Source organism: Lonchura striata, chromosome 2 (genome assembly GCF_050655825.1).
Source record: "Lonchura striata isolate lonStrDom1 chromosome 2, ASM5065582v1, whole genome shotgun sequence".
NCBI lineage: Eukaryota > Metazoa > Chordata > Aves > Passeriformes > Estrildidae > Lonchura > Lonchura striata.
In genome coordinates, this window is record NC_140704.1 from 96650232 (window position 1) to 96678148 (window position 27917).

The following is a 27917-nucleotide window of genomic DNA, read 5'->3' on the forward strand; positions in this document are numbered from 1 at the left end:
CACTTGTAGGTGGCATCTTTGCCCTGATGACCTGAGGCATCATGAGCCCATCGAGCCAGGAACAACTCCCCCTTATGGTGCCAATTTAAGTCTATCTTTGACACCTCTATTTTTGCTGCCTGATCTACTTGCTCGTTGTTTCGGTGCTCCTCATTAGCCCGACTTTTGGGGACATGGGCATCTACATGACGGACTTTCACCGTCAGCTTTTCCACCCGAGAGGCAATGTCTTTCTATATATCAGCAGCCCAGATTGGCTTTCTTTTACGTTGCCAGTTGGCCTTCCTCCACCTTCCCAGCCAGCCCCACAGAGCATTGGCTACCATCCATGAATCAGTATAAAGGTAGAGCTTTGGCCACTTCTCCCTTTCAGCAATGTCCAGAGCCAGCTGAACGGCCTTGAGTTCGGCGAGTTGGCTCGATCCACCTTTTCCTTCGGTAGCTTGTGCAACTTGGCGTGTGGGGCTCCATACGGCTGCTTTCCACTTCCGGTTCATCCCTACAATGCGACAGGAACCATCAGTGAAAAGAGCGTAGCAGGTCTCTTCTGCTGGTAGTTGGTTGTATGGTGGAGCCTTTTCAGCCCTTGTCACTTGTACCTGCTCCTCATCATCAGTGAGACCAAAGTTTTCACCTTCTGGCCAGTTCGTAATTATCTCCAAAATCCCAGGGCGATTCAGGTTTCTAATACGGGCGCGTTGAGTGATGAGGGCAATCCATTTGCTCCATGTTGCGTCAGTGGCATGGTGGGTAGTAGGAACCTTTCTTTTAAACATCCACCCCAGCACCGGTAGTCGGGGTGCCAGGAGGAGTTGTGTTTCTGTGCCAATTACTTCCGAGGCGGCTTGAACTCCTTCAAAGGCAGCCAAGATTTCCTTCTCTGTGGGAGTGTAGTTGGCTTCAGACCCTCTGTAACTTCGGCTCCAGAATCCCAGTGGTCGGCCTCGAGTCTCCCCAGGCACTTTCTGCCAAAGGCTCCAGGACAACCCATGGTTCCCGGCTGCAGAGTAGAGCACATTCTTGACCTCTGGTCCCGTTCTGACTGGGCCAAGGGCTACAGCATGAGCGATCTCCTGCTTGATCTGGGTGAAGGCTTGTTGCTGCTCAGGGCCCCAGTGGAAATCATTCTTCTTTCGGGTAACCAGATAAAGAGGGCTCACAATCTGGCTATACTCAGGAATGTGCATTCTCCAGAAACCTATGGCACCCAGGAAAGCTTGTGTTTCCTTTTTGCTGGTTGGTGGGGACATAGCTGTGATCTTGTTGATGACCTCAGTGGGAATCTGGCGCCGTCCATCTTGCCATTTCATTCCCAGGAACTGGATCTCTCGGGCAGGTCTCTTGACTTTGCTCTTCTTGATGGCAAAGCCAGCTTCTAGTAGTATCTGGATGATCCTCTCACCTTTCTCAAACACTTCTGCCGCTGTGCTTCCTCACACAATGATGTCATCAATGTATTGCAGGTGTTCTGGAGCCTCACCCTTTTCCAGTGCAGCCTGGATCAGTCCATGGCAGATGGTGGGGCTGTGTTTCCACCCCTGGGGCAGTCGGTTCCAGGTGTACTGCACGCCCCTCCAGGTGAAAGCAAACTGAGGCCTGCATTCTGCTGCCAGAGGAATGGAGAAAAACGCATTAGCAATATCAATGGTGGCATACCACTTTGCTGCCTTGGTCTCCAGCTCGTACTGGAGTTCTAGCATGTCCGGCACAGCAGCGCTCAGCGGTGGAGTCACTTCATTTAAGCCACGATAGTCCACAGTCAATTTCCATTCTTTGTCAGATTTGCGCACAGGCCAGATGGGGCTGTTGAAGGGTGAGTGGGTTTTGCTGACTACCCCTTGGCTCTCCAGCTCCCGAATCATTTTGTGGATGGGGATCACGGCATCTCGATCCGTCCGATACTGCCGGCGGTGCACTGTCGAGGTCGCAATTGGCACGCGTTGTTCTTCCACCCTTAGGAGTCCTACTGCAGAGGGGTTTTCTGACAGTCCAGGCAAGGTGTTCAATTGCTTAATGTCTTCTGCCTCTACAGCGGCTATTCTAAAAGCCCACTTGAGTCTCTTTGGGTCTTTGTAATATCCGTTCCGGAGGAAGTCTATGCCTAGGATACACGGAGCATCTGGGCCAGTCACTATAGGGTGTTTCTTCCACTCCTTCCCAGTCAGGCTCACCTCAGCTTCCACCAGAGTCAATTGTTGTGATCCCCCTGTCACACCAGCAATGGAAACAGGCTCTGCCCCCACATGTCCCGATGGTATCAGAGTACACTGTGCACCAGTATCAACTAAAGCATCATATTTTTGTGGCTCTGATGTGCCAGGCCATCGGATCCACACTGTCCAGAAGATCCGGTTTTCCCGTGCTTCTCTCTGGCTAGAGACAGGGTCCCTCTAACACTGGTTATCATTCCTTCCCTGGGCATACATACTAGAGGTCCCTTCAAGGGGGTCTGACAGATCGTACCCACAAGCTTGGTCACGGGAGGTTGAGGCTACCTTCACTTTGGTGGAACTCCCCCGGTTAGAGTTTCCCTCCTTGAGTTGACGGACCCGTGCTGCCAGGACAGAAGTGGGTTTCCCATCCCACCTCCCCATGTCTTCCCCATGGTCACGCAGGAAGAACCACAGATTAGCCCTTGGGGTGTACCCTCTCTCTCTAGCTGGGGATTGTTGGGTGCTGATTCTGGGGCCTGTGACTCTCACGGGTGCTGTATTAACCTTCCTTATCTCTTCCTTCATCTCCTCTTTAAACTCCTTAATCACAGCTGAGATATGAGCCTGCATTGGGCCATTAATCATACTCTCATAATTCCTAAGTTTGTTGGCAACAGAACCTATTGTCTCCCGGTGGGTGTCAGCATTGATCGTTGCAATGAAGGTGGCGTATTGAGATGGCCCAAGATTTGCCAGACTCCACAGCATTTGTCCCGTACACCTGACTTTGTCAGGATCATTATTGTGTCGTCTATCCCTCCCAAAGAGTACCTCCAATACTGCCACTTCTCTCAGCTGTTGGATCCCTTCTTCGAGGGTCTTCCAGCGCATTCTATGATGGTGCTCTTGCATTCTCTCTCTGTGGATAAACCTCTTCTTGACACTCATTAAGAGCCGCTCCCAGAGAGAAAGGGACCCTGGTTCCCTTACAAAAACCTGATTTATACCTGAGTCCTGGGTCAAGGGTCCCAAGTTCCTTGCCTCACCACCGTCCAGCTGCACGCCTGTACCCATAAGATCCCAAACCCGGAGTAGCCAGGTAGCATAAGCCTCACGCCCTCGTCGCACAATGTTTTTATGCAGATTGCGAAGACTTTTGTACGTCAGGGACTCGGTGATGATAGCAATCTCTGGCTCTCCTGTGGGTTGTGAGGTTCCTCCATTCCTGTCCCTATCTGCAGGGTGCTCTGCTTTCACCTTAGACTTCCTTGTTTCTACCGGGGCCACTGCTGCTGACCGTGACTGCCTTTGTGGTTCAGCTGGAACCTGGACAGTTGTAACATCTGTGGGTTCCACAGCTGTACTATTAGACTGTCCCTCCTCAAGGCAAAGGGCCGGTTTCTCACCAGCTGGGGAAATGCACTCCTTCAGCATCTCTCGTATCTCCTTAACCAGAACCCTCACCCAATCTGGGCGGTTCATTTCTGAGGTGGGCTGTGGGGCAGGGTCAGGCTCTGGAGCAGCAGCATCTCGAGTCTGTGGTGTAGGTGTGAGGGTAGTTATCCAGGTTAATCTTCCCTTATCTCTGAATGCTAAATATAACAGGACTATCAGCAACACCACCCATTGTATGGTATCATTAGCACTTATAAAGGATCTTAACCCTTTGAGAACTGGTGGAGCAGACCCAAAAAGATGGTTAAAAGGTTGAGAGAAAGTTTGCCCAGGTGCTATTTCCTCGCAGTAGGTACCGTTATTAAAGTAACCCCAAAAACATACAGTTAACGTGTGATAGCTATGAATCCATGTACCTGCCTTCCAGAGGAAATTAAAGATCCATGAATTCTTCACCCAATTAACCCAGAAGCCAAACTTGATAACAGACACCGTAGCCTTAGTTATAGGACCCATTTTTAGATAAGGGTCTGCAAATGGGAAAAGTATAGCTACGATCACATGCCACCCAAACCAAGGTAAACTAGACCACATGGTGATGCTGAAGATGTTTTTACACACAACAAAACCAAATTACTTAAGAACTGTTAATCCTTTTTCCCTCTCAATGCCCTCAGGCCCCACGTTGGGCGCCAAATTCTGTCTTGGTTCGACAAGACAGGAGTCTGTGAAAGAGGGCAAAGCCTCCTGTGCAATGGAGAACGGCAAACCCCCCTCCCTCTGAATTACGAGGATCTTTAAATTAAAAGGCTCTCAGGCAAAGATATGGGAGTGGGAGTAACAATTCTTTACTAGGAGAAAACTAGACAACAATTTAAAAAGGCAAATGCAATCGGTACAAACAAAACCAGTGAAAGGAAAAAAAAAAAGTCCAGAACCTGCGGGGTGCCAGTATCAGTTCTACTGGGACAATTTGCTTCCCTTGCAGTGGCTGGTGAATTGTAGCTGCAGTGGTGATCTCTAGAAGGGTATAGTTTCCCTCTGAAGATCTGGTGGCAGTGGGGGCCGGTCTTCCTCTGCGCCGGGGTTGCCTCTGAGCTCCGCTGCCGTCGCCTCTGCGCGCCGGCTGCTTCGCTGCGAGTGCCGCCGAAGAGAGAGTGAGAGAGAGCTGCTTCTCCAGGAATCCCGCGAAGAGAGAGAGAGAGCTGCTTTCCCCGGGAATCCCGCGCAGAGAGAGAGAGAGCTGCTTCTCTCGGAGTCCCGCGAAGAAGAGGGAGAGAGCTGTTTCTCTCGGAGTCCCGCGAAGAAGAGGGAGAGAGCTGCTTCTCCCCTCTGGGTGGGACCCCCTTCATTGAATCAGTCGAAGGTGTATACACAAACCATTGTCTCTGAGAGAGATAACAAAAAACCTGTCCAACCGGTTCGCCTTCGACAGATGGCAAATGGAATACAAGCTTATCTTACAACCCAGGACAGTACTCTCTAAAGAAATATCAGAGCTTGAAACAGAAGTTTAACAATTTCTCCAATTATTAAAAGTCATCATTTACCTTACACTTTTTATGAAGTTACTAATGTAATTCTATGCAACTGGAACCTACTTCCCCTTGTGTGGAGAAAGATTATTAACAGCCTCTTTTGGCACTGGCAACATTCTAAGCAAAATAAAGCACACTGCCAACAAGCCTAGATTAATTCACATCTACTTCTACATCATTCTTTTCTAGCCACTGAAGCAGTAATCTTACCTTCTCCATGTCCTCTGTATGACTGTGGCAGCGTAGTTCTTCTTCCGAAAAAGCTCTTTCCTTTTTCTTTCTTTTTCTATGATCTGCATTCGAATCTCTAAAGGGATTAGTTCAATATTTGTACTTTGCCATGGAACTGAACATAATTGATCATCTGCATTCCTGGGTCCAATTATGCCTGTTTTTTCCAAGTTCAAACTGTCATCAGAAGCAGAACATGCTACTGGGTTCCTTGGCACAGTCCTGGTAGGTTCTGCCTGAGCAGACAATAATGAAGAGGCCTTTTTTGCCATTTCGTTGTTTCCCACTTTGACAGTTTGTTCTGCAGCATGCAGGCTGTCATTTCTGGTGCTTACAAACACTGTTTTGGCACTTCCTGGTCTACTAGAACCAGCTGGTGAACATCTCTTATCATTTACCTCTTTATTTCTTGGTTTTTGCTGGTGCCTTTTGCCTTTGGAAGAAGCTTCGCCCAGCTCTGAGTTTTGCACCGCTCCACCGGTACAACCCACATCGCAGAAGCACACAGCCCTTCCTTCACCGTGGTCCCTCCTGCTAGAGGGAGGCTGACTCGGATCCTTCAGCTTCTCCCCAGCACTGGCAGTCCTACATGCAGAAGCAGAAAGCCTCCTGCTCCTCTGAGCACAGGCATCCGTTGTGTCGACAGCGTGTTCCTTGTGCTTTTCTCCGGCCGGCTCCGAAGCAGCTGCAACCTGATGTTTCACTTCAGCTTTTATTACCCCGTTTGCTTTGCCACAGTGGAAATGGACACAACTTGACTTGCTTTTGGTGTGTTTCCTCAGTGAATCTTTAGACAGAAAAATTGAAAACAAATTCAGTCTCTTACACAGCAAAACATAATTTATGTCTCTGATTTTTTTGCTCAGTTATCTTTGGGGCACACTAGGATTCACTTAAATGAACCAAAAAATGCAAACACAAAGAATCAGAAGAGGACATGATTGGCTGTCTCAGTAGAGTCCCAAACACCTTCATTTGCTTAATGTTTTACAAATGGTTTTCTTTCTAACATTACTTTTGAGTTAGATGCCTGAAAAATTCCTGCTCTATCCATGCTGTATCCTGGCACAGGATAATCCACTGACCCAGGAAACCCAAAGTACTTGGCTTCTCAGTACTTTGCTTGACATCCTGAATGAAATTATAAAGTCTTTCCTATTTCTCCCTTGCTGCTGTGTGATCACTGTTCTAAACACTCTGATGAGAGTGACTTGGAAGCCAGACTGGAGTGCAAAACTGAAAATTCCCCATCTTCCAGTCACCTTCCAGTCTGCTTGGAGATTAACAGGAGAATGAAAAAATAGACCAGAGAGGATGAAATGTAACAGACAGGATGTTACAGAGTAGATAGGAAGGGAAAAGGAAACGAAAGAGGTCTTTGATATACTGTCATTCCAGAAAATCATCTGGATCATCCAAAACCTGATGAAACCATGCTACATTTGTAAAGTCTTTACAGGATACCCTTTTGACTGGATAACTAGATCAGAAAACACTCAACAACTGAATCACAGTTTTCACAGCCCAAAGGGTCTAAATTTTTATTTAATTCCAATAAAATGACCAATGAAGTCCATTAAAGTTTTGGTCACAAGAGCATTGATTAAAACACCTAATGAGAACTGACTATACAACTTCATGGTTTGATCCTTGTTGCATCCATTTTCCTGGCATCACTTCAACAAAAAGGATGCATACCTAAAAAAGGCACAGCATTCTTTCAAACACCGTTTGAATTGAGTGAGAGGATAAATCTACTTTAAAAGCCAGTTACCATTTCTCCATTTACATTTTTATGTACACCACAGGTATGTCAAATATCTTTAATCTTATTTTCTCTGAATGGTGCGACTAATAGAACAATTGCCCACAGCCTGTTTTCACATATTCTAGGTATTTTTATATGCACTGTAAGACACTGTACTGGTGTTTTCCACTACTTCACCCAGAGTAAAAGAATCTGTATCTAGCTCTACCCTGCTGCACAAATTGCTCAAGTGATAAAAGAATATGAAATCACAGAAAGACAAAATGGATTCTATGTATAAAATACCCCCAAGTGGACAAAGCAGATAAACAGCACAATTAAAAAAGATCACAAACCTTGCCTGATCTTATGGCCTCCGCTCTGAGGCTCTGCTGACAGGCAGCTCTCCTTTGGGGTCCCTTTGTCAGGACCAGCTTTAGGTGAACCTCTGCTGCTTCTCCCTGGCTGGATCTGTGAAGCATTGAGGGACAGAAGCCTCTTGCTCGGTGTGTCAGCTGCTTTGTTGGGTAACCGTGGGACACTGGTGGCCTTCTCCCGATTTGCAGGATTCTGTTGTACCTGAAACTTGTTTTGTTCCACATTCTGCATCCCTTTCTGCAGCTTGGCTTCTTTCCTCTTACTTTCCTCTTCACGTTTCCTGCAATTACAGTCCATACCATAAGAATTTTGAAGATTAAATCTTGGGAGCATATATCTAACTTGAACACACTCCTCTCTAAAAATCTGACATTGTCACAACAAACCTTGACTTGACATCTTTTTTTGTGAGAAAAGGACACATATTGCACTGAAATGTCTTAGCATGATCCAAAACAACAACTGACTTGCAGTTACAGCCTGATGAAGGTTAAGTCCCTGTCAGCCAGCTGCCCATTCAATTTGCAGTTGTTTTGACTGATCTTAAAACACTCATTTATTGAAAACAACTAAATTTAGGGAGGTTTATAAATAAACAAAAATTAAAAGCAGTATTTAAAAAAGAATCACTACACTAGTAACTGTGTTTGTAATTACTAATGAGCAATATTTTCATGTGAGTAGTAATGCACTGCAGTGTATTTGAAAAGCAAAAAAATTTTAATGGAAGACACAATATCTTTGAAAATTATTTTTTCATACTTGTGTCAGTACAGACAATTATAAACCAATTTTGAACTAGCTACTGGTACTAACTAGCTGCTATTATTTGTCATTGGTGGATAATTAATTCTACATAAACATTATATATCATTTAAATGACAAATACTGATAACATGAGATGTGAATTAAAAACTTGTGTGCACATAGTATGCCATTACAATGGTAACATTTGGATTTCCAAAATTAAATAAGTCATGCATCTTTTAATGATGTAGTCGTAAAAGAGAATTTTGGACAAACTTAGGAAAGGTGCATCCATTGAATAAAATTTTGCAGCCCATTTTGAAATGTAGTGGGCTATCATTGCACTTTATCTTTTAAATTCTTGTTCCTACCAAGCAGAATAAACCCACCAGCACACGGCAAACGTTACATACCTACCTCCCACTGAATTCGTTTTTATAAATTAAGCCCTGGTTGTTGGATGAAGTGACACTTTTCCTGTTGGAACGGACAGGCGGTAAATGCCGTATCATGTAGCTGCCTGGTATTTTAACTTGCTTCCAGTGCTCCAACACAGTGTGCAGACTGTTGCCACATCACCTCCCAGCATGGCGTGTGACAGGTGAGTTATGCAGCACGCCAGCCCCAGTTCCTGTGAGTGGTGTCACTGCCAGCGCGTGTCACTGCAGCACGAGCTGCCAGCGAGAAGCCCTAACTTTATCTGTCAGTGCTATCTTATCAACTATGCTCTGCAGAAGAAGCTGATTGAACTTTGCACCTGAAAAGCTGCTAATTGATCTAAAAAAATACACTCCTAGCAGCCTGGGATTCAGTATTCCCTCTGGCATGAAAAAAAACGTGTCTGCTTTCAATTAATATTGGCATTCCACAACCGGACTGTGTGGGGATGTTGGGACTCTGTACACTATGGATCTCACTGCCATTACTGTGCCGTTTGAGCTGATAAATCAGATCTTGCTATTCACAGAATAGTAATTTTCTATTCTTCACATGAATAGGTAGCCTATTACCAATGTCCTCTATTCAGGGTATTAGAAAACGAAGTGTGAGATGGGCTGTGTGATATGCAATCAAGCTGGAGTGACCTGCACTCCTCTGATGAGCAGATCAACCCAAAACAATAACTTCAGGAAAGTTATTGAAATGACACAGGACCAGAAACCAAGAAGTAAAAAGTGTTTTTTTTCTTTAAAGGTTTTATCTGTGTGCTAAATTTTCAGATTAAACTGAAGACAGAATAAAGGGAAGGGATTTCAAAGCTCCCTATTCATAAAGCATCATCAGAATTGTCACAGTACAGCTTAGTTGAATAATAGACTCCTGAATACATAAGACCCTCCCTTTGTGTTTTGCTTTATTTAATCAGAAATTCAGTTTGTATTACAGTGAAGAATCTCATTGAAATTAAAATTTCCAAGTTTTACTATTGTCCAATTTGAGAGGCTAGGTTTCAGGAACAAGTGAAGGAAGCAGACAAGATTCTAACTTCAGGTTCTAACTTCTAACTCTCAGTCATTCTCGGGAGGTTCTGGCGAACCCAACAGGCTCCAAATTTGGGCTCTTTAGTTAGACAGCTACAGCTCAACAGTGGTAACAGAGCTGGCAGGCCAACATTTTCAATTGCAAATGCAACACAATTTTGTCCTGAATGGTCATAAGCTCATATTTTGTTGCAAAAGTGAAAGAATGAAAATTGAGACTTTAGCAGATGGAAAGGAACAGTTTCAGCCTTACATGCACATTTGTGAAGACACAGAGATGTTTTGCATTTTTGATTCTGCTAAAATGAATTCAACCTTTTCTATTCTGTTAAGAATAGAAACTTAACTTTTTTATCTACACGCTGAAGGATATTTTAAAGGAGAGTGTTTTTAAAGTTATCCTTGCAAAAAAACCCCAAAAACTTACTTAAAAAATCTCAACTGAAAATAGATCTCCAGGTATGACCCTATTACTGGTAGAGCTTTCTCTGGACTAAGAGCAGTTATATTTCATGTTGTAGAAACAGCATCTCCTGCTACACAATCCAGCATGATGATTACTTTCAAAAGAATGATACCACTGACTCATGATGTGTTCAGCCTCTGATCTATAACTATCTTTTAAACTGATAGTCCTTAATAAAAGTGTTAAGACAACAGTTAAAATCTGTCCAGTATTCCTGTGTTGACAGGAACGTTTAGAGCAGTCTGTTAGTTCTTACCTAACTACCTATTTTTTCCCTCATATTTCTTGTATGTATTTTACTACCATTCTGATTTCTAATTTAGTGTTCAAGGTGCTTAGAATCTTCTGCATCTCTGTGCTATTTTCAAATTCAAATTTACTTTTTAAATGAAAATACAAATTCATGATGGATTTATGTGAAATTCTTGTCAATATACACTTCCAGTTTAAAGGTGACAAATGAGAAGTTTCCCATGAGGAAGTATGAAGACTTCAGGCAAGTCTGGATGACAGCTACTGTTTCTCTATGGCCACAAAACTTGTTATTCAGACACAAAAGAAAATGGAGTTAGTTTGATGTAATTTCTTCTGACGTGTAAAAAAACCCCCACAGAACAGTTCAGTTTACTTAGCATCTCTCATGGACCAACTGGTTTTTTACTCTTCCTTTTCCAATGAGTATGTTTACAATGGTTTTTTGTGATACCTACCTCACATCCTTTGTCAGTTCTTATTTGCCACCTCAGCTTGTTATGCTTTATCATTGTATGTTCTTATTACTGTCAATTTTAGTAATTACATCAAATTTCCAACATGTGCTTTCCCTTTTCAGGTTGCTGAAGAGCTCATTATTTTCCCTGTTGCCACACTCCCCTATCTTTTCTCAGCATGCAGGGCTAACTACCAGAATTCCGAAAAACCTCATAATCTACTTGTACTCTCTTGGCATAAGAACATTTTTCTAAATCTACTGAGGGCTGTTTAATTGAACTGCTTATTTTCTTCCTGTTCTTCTCTTCTTAAATATCATGAGCTACTTACTCACTTTCATCCATTTCCCTTTTACATCCACATTCTTAATCAGTTTACTTCAACAAGTCAGAATGAAAAACAGAAGTATGGATTCAGGAATTTATCCTGAGAAATTGAAAGGGGAGGTGAACAAATGAGGAATGAGTTCTGCAGGCTTTCAAAATTCAATAAATTGGAAATTAGTTTTCTCTGAATATGTTTTAAACATATAAATATTATTTTCTTAAATACTTGGTTTTGCAATAAGTAAACCAAAATCCTCTTTTTAATGTCTGGAAGGGATCTCAGGAAGTCAGCAAGGTTAACAGGGTCAAATTGGGTGGCTCAGGTTTTCATCCAATTATGTCTTGAAAACCTTTATGGACAGAGACCATACAACCTCTTTGGGCTGTTCTTGTCCCAAGGGTGAAAGAATTTCTCTTTATTTCCAGTTGGGACAAAATCTCTTGTCCCAACTTTTGTCTGTTAAAATTTTCCCAGAGACCAGAAACACCAACCAGACTACAGTTCCCTAGAGTTTTTTTTTGGCCCTTCTTGAAGCTGGGTGCAACATTTTCTTTCCTCTCATCATAGGGAACCTTCCCTGGTCTCTGTGATCTTTCAAAGGTATTGGAAAATGACCTTTTAAGGGCATCAGTTAATTCCTTCTGTACCCCTGGATGCAGCCAACCTGGTCCCATGGACTTGTGTGGACTGAGTTCTCTCAAGCCTGACTTAATCTTTATCCACAGCTGGCAGTTCTGCTCCTCCTTGAACCAATTCTCTCAGCAAAGAGGGCTGGGAGACCTTCTTCTGGCAGATTGAGGAACAGAAGGCATTGAGCACTTCTGCCACACCTGTGTCTGTTGTCACTAAATGCACCATTCAGCAACAGGCTCACACATTCCTTGCTCAACATTTTACTAATGTATTACTACTTTTATTAATGTAGAAGCACAATCTCACTTTGTAACCTGTAACATTTCTTTGAAGTCTCAACTCCATTTGAGTTTTGGTGTTTCTGACACCATCTACATGCCCCAGCAATGCTTTTAAACTCTGCCTTTGCAGTTTATCCCAGCTTCTGCCTTCTGTAAACTGCACCTTTACATTTGAGCTCTGTAATTTGGATTGTAAACTGGATTCCCAGCTTATCCAAATTGGTCTCCTGGTGTGTCTCTTTGCTCAGTGACATAATAGTGTGCATCTTGTTTTGGCCTTCATCAAACTTCATTTTATAAATTACGATTTCTTTGATATAGGAGAAAACATGGGAAGAAATGTTTGTATAGAAATATTTCTATAGGATTTAAAGACAGTGATAGTAATTTCAACAGAAAATAATACAGGTATGAGATGCTGGCTGACTTCTTGTTATGGTAAAAAGGAAAAAAAAAAACCAAAAAGAAAAAAACCAGACTATCTAAACCCAAGTAGATTCAGTAGTGATTTATCTTAGAAAGACTCTCTAAAGTAACATATCACAAAGCAAGTTTAAATATCTACACTGAAATAGTTGGGGAGAGGTTGTGTGTGCTCAATCTAGAAGTTCACCATCATTCTGGGTCCCCACATAATGGCTACTTTTATCTGGAGACCAGATTTTTAAACACCAATGGGGATAATAGTTTTCTGTATGCAGGAACACCCTGTCCAATTTTAGCTGTGGAATGCACAGATGGGGATGCAGAATGATGACAACATAATGTCCCCTTCAGTTTATTACAGATCATAAAATTGCAATTAAATAAAATTTGTTATGTGACAACCTGATTTGCTTGTACACTCCAATTGTACTGTAATTCTCTTTTTATGGTATTTGGTACACAGACTTTATTTCTATTGTTTTCAAACAAATCAACAACAGCTAAGTAAGTTTCAGAAACTACATCAAAAACTCACAAAGGAAAACTATTATAAAAATATGCCCAAATTTCCATGAGACAATTATTTTCCATTTAAACTTCTACATGGTGGATCAGAGATTTTTCTAAAAATGACTGTCATCATGAAGTATAAAATTATCTAATTTGGTAAAATCGGTTGTGACCACACAGCAATAAGAAGAGCTCTCCACATTAAAAAGAAATATTTCCAGGGCAGCTTCTCCATGCCTAGTTTTGACCTACACTGATTTCAGCAGAAAAGGCAAACAGTAGGAGAGCTACAGGTTACAACTTCAGGATGTAGAGATGTGAGTAAGAGATGAGTTACCCTGTATTTCTAGCTTTGGCTCTTTCTGGGGAATAATAATTGTTTTATAGTAGCAGCAACCAAACACAATGAAGGTCTGGCTGGCCAATTATGCAGAACATCAAACTACCAAATTTGATACAGACTGGAGTGTGGCTGAATTGTCTGTGGTACACAGATGCAGTAAAAATACCTCTAGGTACAATAATTATACTGTGTAGTTTATTCATATGATCTCTCTTTATCAAAATAATACTCCCAAATCATGCAGAAATCTTTTCAGACTTATGTTTTTTTCATTTCAGATCAGATTTCTTCAGGAGAAACCAGCTGCTAATTTAATACTAAGAATCTTAAGGATAAACTTCAAGCAAGCAACATATTGTGATAATCATTTATGTACCTTCTGATTTTAGAATTTCACCACTGTGCTACCATAACACATTCAAATTGGGCTGAAACTCAGCCAGAACCTATACATCTTGCTGATAACAATTTGAATTGCATATGTTAGTTACCTGTAATCCAATATAACCAATTCACAGAAACTCTCTAAATCAAGACCACAAAATATAAGTGCAGAGAATAATAAGGCCCAAAATGAAGTTGCAAATAGAAACCAGGAGTCCAGGTTGCTAGAGAAACATTAAGTTAAGCCTTACTAAATCAGGCTTTCCCTGGTTTGTTTTCCATTTTTTTTTTCCTCAGCTACTGATTAATTTCTGTTCAACACTGATATCAAGACTTGATAAGCAAATAATTATTTTTACTACCTTAAAGTGAGAAATGTTTTTTATCATACAGAATATCAGGCAAAGTTCATGGACTCTAACATGTTATTTCCTCAGCTTTTGGTATTTTGCCTTGCTATAGTATATTATACAAAGTTTGTTATTTAAACTGGGACTATATGGAAAATAACTTCCATCTGTCTATAGTTATATGGAAGTGATACGCTTCCTTCAGTTTCATGAATTTTACCAAGAGGGACAAAAGCTGATGAGGAACAGTCATACACTGATAAATACAAACTTACAACAAATGTCTATATGCTGGAGTAAATTTCAAGTCTCAGACTTACTTGGCAGCAGCATCTTTCCTCAGCTGTTCATGTTTCATTAAAAGATTCTTCCTCTCTTGAAAAGCCTTTCTAACTTTGTATCCTTTGTAGACAGCCTGAATTTTGAAAGCAGCAATATCCTGAATGGCAGCTATAGACAGAGCCCCATGTTCTAACATGAACTGAATCACTTCATGGTGTTCACCAAGCAAGGCATAATCAAGTGGAGTATATCTAAAAAAAAAAAAAAAAAAGAAAGAAACAAACCAAAAACCACAACAATTACTATTGATCTAGAATTCCAGCTATAATGTGTGTTTATTCACCCTCATTTCATAATAAAGCAACTTCTAGTATTTCACTAGGCTGTTTTTCTCATCTTTTTAGGCATTATCTTGCTACCTTATTCATTCTAAGCACTGTGATTATGTTTAAAGCTTTTTTTAGCCTCCTAATATAGAAGGGGGGAGAAGGCAATCTGAAGTGTTTGGACTAAATCTCCCAAAGCCCCATTCACAGTGTTAAATGCTTTAGAAAAGCATTCTTTAAAATGTGTTATTGAATATTTCATATAGAAATATAAAGAAAAAGTAAGTTAAAACATTTTTGTGTTATTTCCATATGCATTTAAGTTCTAGAAATCTTCTGTCAAATCTGGCTTAGCATCTATAACATCAACTGAAGACACTATGGCAGACAGAGCAGCAGGATTAGATCCATATCAAAGGATGTCTTTTTTAAGATATTAGGAAAACTTAAGTCTGTTTTCAAATGGACACAGGTGTTCAAAGTATTAAATTGCTTTGGGTTTTAATGGTAGCAAAGACACCTAGGCCTTTTTCAAAATAATTTCCAAATTTCCCACTGTCACCATAGGAGCAAAATCTACCTATCTCCCTCATTAAGACTGAAACTTCAGGGAAAGACATTTAGTGACTGAAAATCATCACTCACAAACCATAATCAAGACCATCTAACATAAGACTATCCAATAACAAATGTCAATGCATTTGATTGTGAAAATTAGGGCTCTTGCTGATGGTAACTTGCTGGGACGCAGAGCTGGTAAGCAAAGAAAAACAGACAGAAAGCACAATTGGACCTGCCACAAAGCAGTGGTTTGATGGAAGGATAAACAGTATCTGAACTGAAGTGTCTGCAGGAATAAAGACAATGACATAACACGAAAATTTGGATGTCAAGGTGTGCTGCTGACAGCATTTAAAGAGATACAGATTTTTGATAACCTAGAAATGGGAACTTCAGAAGGAACGTTATTTCAGAATAATACATTTTTGAAGTACTCCTACTTTTGAATACTTTATAGACAAAAAAGATACTAAAATAAACTTTATGAAGTTTACTTTAGCAGTCATGAAGATCCATATTTTTAAACATGGATTCTCTAACTCCATCCGAGCTACCTTTGAAAGTAAAAAGATCATTAAAGCAAATCTGCAGAGGGGCTTTTATGACTGGACACTTACATACACTCCTCTGTTGTTTCAGTTCAAAGCCTGATGTAAATTTCCTTTTCTCTTGGTTCTCTCTAAAGCAGATAGCTTTTAAATCAAGCTGGCTTCACAGGGAAACACATGAAGACATCAGCCATCAGCTATTATAGGCAATTTAGCATGAAGGTGGTCAAGCAGCAGCTTGATGCACCCAGGACATTAAGCTGGAATACAAAATAAATTTAAAAGAACAACAAACCCAAGACCCTCCAGATTAGCACTTGATCATATATCTTGTGATATAGTGCAAGCAAGAGTGCACTTTAAAATTATCGATGCAATCTCAGCTCTATCTCTTCTCTAATCTCTTAGATATAACAACTGTGTTAGCATTTTAACTGGTATCTCATACTACACTCTAAGAAAGTAAAGAAGGGAAGCTTTTTTTCCTATAGGAATATTTGGGGGGAAAAAAAGCCACTATGTAGTGAAATTGTTACTGATTAAAAACCAGTTTCATCCAACTACAGGTGAATCATATCCATAAGGTTATTTTTCCTCTCTCTTACAACACTCAACTTGATTTTCCACTTTCCAAACTTCCAATCTCTTAACAATAACACAAAGTTTTTCGATATTTATTAAGATACAAGTATGCAATTTTTATATGTATTTTTAGGAGAATTATATTAAAAGATTGATCCATCTAGAAATACTGGGGATCTCTTTTGTCCTGCACATGCACTAGTGTTTGTCAGCAGACATTTGGAATACTGCTAGCTGTATCTTGCGTAATCTAGATTTAAACATTAAATATATATTAATTCCAGAAGGGAAACAAAAATATATACTATTTGAATGACTGTAATCAACCACAGCTAAGGTCTTTTCTTGATATTTGAGCATCATGAGTACATTTCTACAAAGTAAGGATAACAGCAGTCTCCAATCTGGCGAAATTGTGGCTTTTAATCTCACTTATTAAAAGTAATTTAATTAAAACTGTTTATTCAATTTTCTATCAAAAATTACTAAAGACAGCCTTGACACTACTTAATTAGAAACTAGTTATACTTTCATTTGTGTTTCTCAAGAAGAAATAAGAACATGAAGAGAGATTTGAGTGGTTTAGAGTGGAGAACTAAAGAAAAATGATAGAGGAAGAAAGCAATTAAAACCTGGGGTTAAGTACAGAAGTCTCAAATTGAAATATGAGGTTGCAAACACCTTAAGTTATTTAAAATGCTGAAATATTCAAATTTATATGGCATGCTGTTCATAATCTTATAATTATGAGGAGGTCATCTACTCTAAAAAAAGGCATTAGAAATTTCTGCTAATAGTAATTATCTTCATAGTCAGGTGACTAATTCGAACTCCACAACCCAAATCACTTTTAAAAATCTATTATTTATATGTCAATGAAAGACAAAGAAAAGAGATGCAAATGTGCTGTCTCTTTATGATTACAGGAAACTTTGTTTTTTTTTTTTTAAACCAGGCCATTAGAATAGAGGTAACTACTAGGTACTTTGTAGTCACCATTTTAAAACATAACATTATATTTCTCCCATTCGCTTTCTTCTTGCTGTACTTGTATAAAATATAAAAGTAAAATTTCAGGCTATTCCAACAGCAGCAGAACTGCCTTTTCATCCTTTGTCCATACATATCTGCCATCAACTACATATAAACGAGAAAGATCTTCAATATTTCCAACAAGACTAGAGTGAGTAAATACTTCCAGAAGATGGTGGAGAAGTATAAAAGTTGAAGTTGCAATGTCTTAGTTAAAGAAGGGAACTTTCACATCAGAAAAGCTGCTTACACTGAAGCAGCAAGGTTGCAGCACTCCTGTGAGATACAAGATGACAATTCTCTTGCAGCATCTGAACATTTAACATTTAAATAGAGGCAGTGCTTTGGCACAATTACAAAATAACACCTTGAGACAAGCAGTACCTCTCCTCGCTATTCTCCATGTGATTGGGGAAAGCATCAAAGCCGAGCAGTAACTTTATAGCATCAAGGTAGCCATTGTTGCAGAGCCAGTGCAGGGCAGTTCTGCCCTGTAAAACAATAGAACAGAACAAAAATAAACATTACCCCCAAACTCTACCACACCACAATAAAAGTCATAAATCATAGTGTAATTCAATGCTTTTCTGGACATGAAGAACAAACAGTTCTAAATAAACTTCGTTGTTAAAATAAAAAGAACACAGCACTTAAAAAATGAATTTTTTTAAACAATATTTCAACACCAGTACTTTTTCACCTAAAACAGCTGAAAAATAACATTAGAAGATTAGCCTTAGAGTTGCTTTCTTTGCAAAAGATGTACAGCATGCTCTGTAGAACTCATAATGAAAACCACATTTCCATTACCTGGAATTATCTATGCTCTAAGACAAATAGCTACAGAAAATTTCAATAAATTGGGTGAAGCTCTTTTGACTGATGAGGTTCTACTGACTTCTGAGAAATTACGTCATATAACAAAGAAATCTGTTATAGGTTGCACAATTATTCTGGCTCCTAATTTCAATTACTGCCTGAATAATGGCACAAAAGTACATATAAACCAAACGGTGGGTTTTTTTTTTCACCTGGAAGAGAGATACATATGTGAATACTTAATGTGGACAAGCAATTGAAGCAGTTATTGTGCAATCTCACTTGCAGTACCTTACTTTCTTACTTGCACCCTCTCTCTCTATTCTGGAGAACAGACTAATATCACATTCCCATGTCAGCTGTTAATAAGGAATTATAGAAGAAATCAGATCATTAATATGACTCCTCATATGATCACAATTCGATAGGGAAAAACCAAAAATTATCTGGAAATCACTTCAATTCATGCTACATCTTAAAATACAACTTTTCTTTTGAGATTTTAGAAGTGAAGGCATAGGGAAAATAACATTAGGATGCATTTCCTTTTGTGATAAACAGCAGCACAGATGTTTCTATGTCCTGGAAAAGAGAATGACCTTGAAGAAAAGGAAAATGTTTTGATTTGTGGTTATTCTAAAGTTAATGATATACCTCAGTGAAGAAGAACAGCGTACCTCTTTATCCTGAATATTTGGATCTGCATTGTTCTCCAGCAACACTACCATGCAGTTAATGTAACCTCCATAAGCAGCACACTGCAGAGGTGTTCTACCTGCATAATCCTGCACATTAGGGTTGATTTTATTTTCTATCAGGATTTGGCACACGTCAGCATTTCCTCCCAGGGCTGCCCAATGAAGGGGTGAATGCCCATCTTGGTCAACCAAATCTACTCTTGCTCCTCCTGTAAAAACAAATGCATTTTAAAGCACGAAAAGAAAATACAATATAATTCTAAGAAAAGAGTGAGTTTATGTCCAACTAGAACTTATTTCATAAACTGACAATTCACACAAGTATTTCAGAAAGCAACTTCAATTTTGTTACTCAAATACTTAAACTTAAATCAAAATTAATTGGGAATGAAATAGTTTCAAAGAAGATCAATCATGTAATTTTTTTACAGTCTTCTGACTATCCTCTAATATGCTTTAGAATATCCAGACCTATAAATTGCCTATGAAAAACCAATTTTATTTGTTTCAGGCCTATGAATTTGCAGTAGAACCGTACCTTCTTAAAAACAAAATAACTTCTAAAATTAGATTTCAGATTATATATCTTTTTAGATCTCTAAAGCAGATAAAAAAATTCCCAATGTAATAATAGTTTTCAAAATAAACTTTTTTTAAAATTCAAGCACACTAGGACTCTTTTATGCAGATAATTAATTTCTCTATATGATCTTGCAAGACATAAAAAATCTGTACAAAAGTAAAACTCCACAGATACAAGAACTTGAATGAACCAGCAACAATGACTCTCTAGATCACAAAATATTTAATTAAACACAAGTCAGATTCTGATAGCCAAGATTCTTGCATCTACAAAAGGTGAATGGCATAGGGAGTGGGGGGAAGAGCTTAACAGAAGGTTAAAATATGCCCAGCAGACCATGGAAGGAAGAACAGTTTTAAGTAAGACAGGCTGGTTGATGTAAAACTTGCAAACTTTACCCTGGATACTTCCTCTATCCATAAGTAGGATAATGTCTGAAGTAGGAAGGAGATGTTTCTGGGAAGCTAAAATTAAAGAATTTTGCATGTAAGACACCACTGTTCTTTCACTGTACTTCCTATTCTTCAGCAGATATTCTACAATTATCTAAAACTGTGTACTTTGTTAAATCCTATTTCTGTCTACAAACAAAATACTGCTTTAATAAAACAACCAGAAAAAATGTTAATGATGTAAGATTTTTGATATCTATCTATATTAAGAAAATACAGACTCACATAAAAGTCTTCAAAGAACCCTAAAAATGGTTTTTCACAAAAGTGAAGAAAGCTCACTTTGGTCTTATTTACTGGGGAAACAAACAAACAAATAAAAACAAAAGAAAGAAAGGATTTTCTGGGGGAAGAGTTAGTTTGAGAGACTAGAACGTAATTGCAAAGGCTTGAGCAGAAATGAGCTTTGAAAAGAACAATCCCTAATTTGAAAGTTTTGTATTTAACACTTCTAGCCATTTTGCACAGCACTGATAATCTTTTAGATTCACTAAGGCTTTTTCACAAGGGGAATTTACAAACAAAACTTGCTTTAGGGAAGCAATTTCCTACCCCACCTCTGCTCAGCTGTTTATTTCCCATTCCCACAGGAAGCAGCAGCAGAACCCTTGAACAGGTTTGTAAAGCCCTGAGAGCTGACCTTTAATGAGTGTTTGAATCACTTCCTTGTGACCCATCTCACAGGCTCGGAAGAGCGGGGTGTGTTTCATCACATCCAGAGCATCCACCTGTGCTTTGTGCTCCAGCAGCAGTTTCACTGTGCTGACGTGGCCAGAAAGGGCAGCAGCGTGTAATGCTGGAGAATGAAGTAGTAGGGAAAAAGAAACCATTATACCATCAGCTTTAGAGGTTCACAATTAGAACAGTCAAAATAAAAATTAATTACAACTATTTTGGTGGAAAAAGTACTTTTCAACTTCAAGAAACTGAAGAAGCAATGCTGTAACAACACTTTCTTGCCATACAAGCAACAAGAGGAAAAACTATTAGTCCTGAAAAATGTTTCTAACTTGCACAAACAAATAGAAATTTTACATTTAACACCACCCAGATTAGCTTATAGTGAGGATTTGTGGAAGAACAGCAGCTTTTGATTAAGAGAACATAACATTATTTACTTCTGCCTCTGTTTTGTGGCATTTTTGAGATTGCTCATCATCAGTAAAAGTAAGCTTTCATTATTTCTTCAATGCTTTCCTGAAAATGACTTTTTCCTTTCAAGTAAGCAAAGTCGTTCTCAATTAAAACTAACTTCAGAAAACTACCCAGCTGTTCCTACTCCTTCTTGCCCCCCTTTCTTGTTTCAGAATTACTTGGAGAAAATTTTATATGAAATTATGTCGCAAGACCATCATATCTTTCACAGTACCCCCAGCTCCCTGTTTTCTTCAAGAGAAAGTAAAAGATTACAGAAAAACCAGATGCTGCTACTTCAGATACTTCAGAACTCAGGTAAAGGTGTGGAGTTGCTGTTGTCTAATACAGTATCCTGCAGGCACTGTTAGCCAGAGTTGTGGGTGACCAGTTCATAGCTCTTTTTGAAGGAAAGAAGAACTGCACACAACAATGAAATTTCAAATCAATGGAACAAATGTATTGGTGGTTTCACTTACAGTTTGACTTCAAAATGCTTTGGGTTATTTCTTATAGTCAGCAGTCAAATCAGACAATCTACATTCTCATGCTGCCATAAATGTTGAATATGTTATAGATAATAAAATCAAAATAATATAGAATAAAAACACAAAACAATGTGGCTTGTAAGTGTGCATTTAATAAAATGAATTCATATTTCCCCATGAAATTTCAGAAATATTCATGCTTAGTGAGAACTGAATCTGCTCATGCAAACGAATGTGGGGCTGTAAAAACCACCTACATGTCCACATTTGTTTAATGTTAAAACAGACAGGGTCAGGATCCAGCAGAGGCATTTTACAGAATTTACACACCACAAAGACCAGCATTAGAAGGAGTAGCTTCTTGAACCATAGGCAGAACCTAAAACCAGCATTTTTGTGTTTGCCAGCGACTGTTTACAACCAGTACCAGCTTATGAGACAGTAACCCAGCACAACCTGTTACACAGGCCCTACTAAAATGCTCAGGTTGTTCATGTTGTCATTGACCCACCTGGTGTGCGCTGCCTTAAAGCAGAGACACAAAGTAAGTGATAAGAACATTGTGACACGGACTCAGCACTGGGGTCAGAGCCAGAGACACTCTGAGTGAAAATTGAGATCATGCCTTTGAGAAGACGCTGATTTAAGTTTAAGTGCAGCAGCCTAAAAGCACAGCAGAGCTCATTGCACTCCTGAAAAGTGAATGCCTGTGCAGCAGCCACTGCGAGTGGGTGGCTATCAGTAGGAACTGGACAAGAATGAGATCCCTGCTGAGTCGTACATTTGGATGGGCCTGGTTTTCATGGTCTGACCTCACAATAAACTCTAGGTTCTGGTTTTTGTCCTGAATCCCTTATGAAACCAAAGGCAGTAAACCACTCCATCAGATGACACATGGGGTGTGTGTAACAATACAATAGAAAAAGAGCTGCTGTGTCAGCTTGGCCAGTTCTTCCCCCCTATCACTCATTCTGACGCAGGCATCTTGTTTCGCACTTTGTGCTCAATATTTTCTTGTAAGCCAAATTTTCTGTGATGGAGTCACGGTGACTGAAGAGATTCTTCAGCCAGCTGGTGACAATGGGCCCTTTGTTCAGCCGACAGACAGAGCCCTCTCCATTGTGCGCAGTGACGGCAGAACTATAAAGCTGCCCCTGTAATGCTCCTGCAGCGCTGATCTCTGAGAGGAGGGAAATTCCTTTCCCTTGGTGTCATTCTCCTACACAATGCCCAGAGTCTCGATGTTCTAGCAGAGCTCAATGGAGAGCTTGCTCTTTTTGAGTAAATGCAAAAGGCTGCCTTAACGCAACATTACAACCGAGCTGAACTGAGTCTGCACACAAAAGTCAGAAAAACACAGCCTTGAACTCTGCTCAGCAACTGTATCCCAGGCACGGAGGCATGTGCGCTATTTTCTATTAGTGCATAGCTTCCTGGCCGAATGCAACACTGCTTTTCCCTGACGAAAACTTGGGAATGATTAAAGCCCTTTGGAAAGAAAAAAAAATGTAAAAAATCAGAGAGTGATTTACTGGTGGGCTTCCTTTTATGCTATAATAAAGCCCATGCTATACACTCGCTGGCACAATGGTGCAGCTCGGGCTGCTCGGTAGCACAGCTCCCCACTTCCAGACTGTTCCCGAGTTCTGCACAACGGCAATCTCAAGCAAATGGAAAATCCATTCATTTCCTTGGATTAAAAGCCTTACAAGGAAACCGAGATTAAAAGGTGATTACATATCACCGCTAGGAAAGGTTTAAGACTGAAAGATAATAAACCCAACCACCTGAATTATTCAAGCATGAAATCCACACCTGAGTAATTTCAGAAACACAGTATGTGATTACCGATTACTGCCTGCAAAGAAAAAAACCCTTTGTAAGGTTTGCACAGTAACAACAACATTGTTGTACCTTGAGGTCTGAAACAAATACTGAGAGGCATTTGAAGGGAACTGTCACGAAATAGCAAGTGTAGGTGAGACTGATAAACGATTAAGTAAGACTAAAATTGTAGAATATTTAGCCTGTAACATCATCAAACATGAAGACTGAGATTTTATTGGTTGCACTATTTCTTACACTCAAAAATTTCAAGCTATTACAACTTGGAAAGACTGATGTATTTAGTGTGCGTTACATTGTAAGAAAAAACAAGAATTTAGATATTTAAACAGAATTTTATGCTAACTGTAAATTGCTTTTTGTTAAGTTCCAGCATATTATCAAAGGAAACTTTAAAAATTCAAAATTGATGCATACTAAGTTTCAAATCCTGAACCACACAACCCTGACATAAATATTTTGTGCTTCTAACTGTGTGACTGTAACTGGCATTGGGTAGTTCCTCATCTCCCTACACACAGCTTACCCTGCATCCCTGCTATCAACCCCCCCACCCCCAAATTTATACCAGATATATCCACATTGTCCTGATTTTTCATTCAGATGCCAGCAGCATACTATACAACTCAACTACTTTTCCTAAATTTCCAATGCTGCTGAATACACAAACATTTCAACACCTGTCTCTCTCACCAGTCACAACTGTTATTCTGTTTTTGCTGAAAGCACTACATAGGTACAGTATTTCTACCTTTTTTTTTTTTCCTTAAAGGAGATAAATTCATAGTTACTACAGGAAATTCTGTATTTCATTACTTGCACACTTGAATGCTGAAACACTGTGTTGTCTACTTATCTTTTTTTTCAGGCAGATAATGGGATGATAAATTTGGGAGCTATTAAGTTCGATCTCTTGTTTGGACAACAGAAGTGCAATAGCTCTAATCTTTATTTCACTATCTTTAAAAATAACTATGGAATTATTTTAAAGATAATTTAGCTACTTCAGTGGTTAGTTTGCTCCATATTGTTTCAAAGGATTTGTGTACTGTCAAATACATTTTTGAACAGGCATTTTCAGGAAGAACTTTTTATGCAACTGTTTCATGTTATTCTTCAAATTACAGAACAGCTCTTCCTTTCACAGTATTACAGAACTAACTAAACAGCATTCCAGTACATTTCTTCTTTCTACATTTCAAATGAACTGTTCCAATCTGTGCAGAAAAGGTTTGTTTCTTTCCTACAGTAAGGCAAAGAACTGAATGACACATACAATTACAATAACACAGAAATGTTTTTAAGATTGAAGTACACATTCAAAAAAACATTAATATAGATTCTATCAATGTTTCCACTTGGTGGAAATCGCACAGATTGGAAACATGCAGTGGCTCTTTATGGTAAAGCTTCTTACCTGTGCCGGCGTATTTGTCTGTCATATTGATATCAATATCCAATTTTAAAGTCAGCATAGTCCTAATGACATCATCACTGCCTTTGCCAGCTGCCCACATGAAGGATGTTCTTCCCTCAAGATCTGAGTCATCTTTTACAGAAGGATGTTTCAAAAATACTTCAACTGTTTCCTGAAAAGACATACTGTTGAAATTAACATTAAAAGGAATCTGCAACAACAAGATACCATTGTCTCATGTAGCTGTTTATGAAGCAAATCAAAGCTTCGTTTTTTCCTTTCATACTTATAAAGAATAACTGCTCAAGAGGATCACTGTATCTTCTGCTATGCCTTTTCCCTCACCAATGATCATAGTGCACCCTTAATTATGAGTTCAACATATCATTTAACACTTTTTTCTTGTGTTCGTCACAAGGAAGCAGAAGACACTCTGTGAAGGAAGCAAATGGAAAAAATATTGTGGTTTTATCCAAACATGACTGTAATACTGTGATGAAAAAATTAGAGAATCCTTTAGGCTGGAAAAGACCCCCGAGATCATTGAGTCCAACTATGACCCAACTCCACGATGTCAACTAGACCATGGAACTGAGTGCCATATCCAGTCTTTCCTTAAAAACCTACAGGGACAGTGACTCCACCATTTCCCTGGGCAGCCCATTGCAACATTCCACCAGCCTTTCTGTTAAAAAACTCCTTCTGATGCCCAATCTAAACCTACCCTGGAAACAATGTTCTTTCAAAGTATTTTCCCAATATATTTTTTCTCTCCAATGATAAATGCAACTGCAAATGCAAATATTTTACTTCACCTATCTCTAATATTTTGACTGCTAAAAAAGGGGTCAATATAGACATATTTCCTAATATTTAATAACATCATCAGATTACTAATTACTGAAATACTATGTTTCAGAAATATTAAGGAAATTTTTACACCTGAGTCCAGTCTTTCCACTGTAACTGTTAAACTAAAATCTCAAATTAAGGCAAAAAATAATTATTTCTTTAAATGCTGTGTTTGTATTAAGCTGTCAGCAAATAAGTCCACTTCTTTAACCTGCTGCTACATTCTTAATGAGTCACCCAGGAAAGGAAGAAAAAGAATAAAAGGAAGATTTTCTCTTTTCTATCTAATGCCTTAAAAGGCCATGTATGTAACAGCTGGGAAACATCTAATATGAGTCACTGGTAGGCCACCCAATAAAAACCTGAAAAAAAAAAACAGGTTTCATTATTTTACTTTATATTTACATTTTATTATTAATACTATCTTAGCCTTTCCTCTGTGTGACCCCACAATAGCTCTATCACTGCTCTTGGCAGAACAAGTATCTCCTGGCTATACTGAACAAAATTCTTTTAGTCATGAAGGTGTTTGAATGCCTAAGTACCACTGATCAATTTGGATTTGTTTTTTCACTACTACTTACTATTTCATCCCTCTAAACAAATAGGAAGTGTCTCATTTATCTTATGTTACTGATCTAGGATCCTTATAGCTTTGTGAATTTAGGTCTGAACTAACAGTTTATTGTGAAAAGGTCCAGCCAGCAGCAAGGAGAGATGGAAGCATAAAGCATAAAGCTACCACACAAACCCAGCATGAGTTTCTATCTCTGTGTACTCACACTGACCACTGCTACACCTCAGACACAAACAGCCTCTCATTAGGCCAGAAACTCAGCACCCTCCCAGGGCTCTGCTCTGCAGGAAATCCTGTAGAGTGAAAAGCACTGCAAAGGCTGCAATTTTTCAATTCTGAGGTGCACATTCTAAAAAATGCAAGTATTTTATTTTTCCATTAAGTTTTGGCAAAACAATGCTTCTTTCAATGACTCTTTCTTTCCTACAGCTTTTAATTGGAAAAAGTAGAAAAAAAAATCCCACAGTACTATAAGCATTATTTTTCAAAATGAAGTTACCACAACTTGAAAACAAAACAAAATTAAATTACACCAGGATAACTAACAAATCAGGAAACAGAAGTATCAATCAATTTAATTCTACATGTATTTTGTTATGGAAGATCACATGTATACTAGCACTACTAAAAATAGTGGAGGAAAAAAAAAGAAAAACAAAGTTGAAAAATAACAGTAAAGGATAGAGCTAAACATGAAACATTTAATTCTGTGGTATCAGGAAACTGAAAAATACTACATATTCTTTTTGAATATTTAAAAATAAGACAGGGATATCCACATTTCATTTACTAGATCAATCTATTTAAATACATGAAAGGAAATCACATTGTTTTGAACACCTCTAGGAAAATCCAGGAAATAAATTTAGTCCTGCATACTAAAATCAACATGAAGGGAGTATCTTAGCTCAGTTGGTTAGAGCATGGTGTTAATAACACCTGGGTTCAATTCCTCTTTAGGCCATTCACTTAACAGCTGGACTTGATCCTTGTGGGTCCCTTCCCACTCAGAACGTTCTGTGATCTGGAAATAAAGACTCTCTGATCTTCCTTCACACATGCAGTTCAAAAATTTAAATAGCAGTGTTTCTTGGGACCTCCTTGGGATACCCAGGACATCTAAATTTGGGTGGCTATACTGGGTAATGTCTTTTCTTCTAGAACTTTTTCTCTTTATAGTAAGTGGGGATAAGTTAGTCTTAGGGAACAAATTCCTCATGTACATTAAGCGCTGGCTAATCCTCTTAACCTTTAAAAAACCCAAAAATGTCATATTATAGTAAGTAACTCACAGAGAAATAGAGCAAAGAACAAGATAGCAAAGCAAATGAAACTGAAAGCCATGCAAATATTTACCATGAATACAAAAGAACAAACTTTCTTCTTGTTAGAGACTAAGAAACATCACATTTTAACTGAGAAAACCACACCTAGCCAAAGTTGGGCAGACTGAATAGAACAACAATGTGTCTCTCAAACCATGAGTATAGAGATGCTACTGCCAGAACTAACATGGATATATCTCCACTCAGTTGTTTGACCATGTATATGGAGTGCAGTGGTGGGAACTACTCAATGATATGTATCTAAAGGAGGCTTGCAGATCTGAATGAAATTCTC

General features: G+C 39.1%; 1 protein-coding gene across 4 annotated transcripts in view; it reads right to left on the reverse strand.

The window, feature by feature from the left end:
- The window catches only part of INVS (inversin), a 90564-nt gene that overhangs the window by 9492 nt on the left and 53155 nt on the right, over window positions 1-27917 (reverse strand). For 3 of the 4 annotated variants that reach the window (XM_021528681.4, XM_021528683.3, XM_085571813.1), the window contains 7 exons: window positions 24869-25040; window positions 20625-20780; window positions 18929-19158; window positions 17817-17923; window positions 14422-14634; window positions 7421-7722; window positions 5297-6104 (listed from right to left, as the gene is read on the reverse strand). In XM_021528681.4, coding sequence (XP_021384356.2) covers window positions 5297-6104; window positions 7421-7722; window positions 14422-14634; window positions 17817-17923; window positions 18929-19158; window positions 20625-20780; window positions 24869-25040 — 1988 coding nt within the window. Of the gene's footprint in view, window positions 1-4768; window positions 4937-5296; window positions 6105-7420; window positions 7723-14421; window positions 14635-17816; window positions 17924-18928; window positions 19159-20624; window positions 20781-24868; window positions 25041-27917 lie in introns of those variants that run through there. The other variant, XM_085571812.1, reaches the window with a different exon arrangement.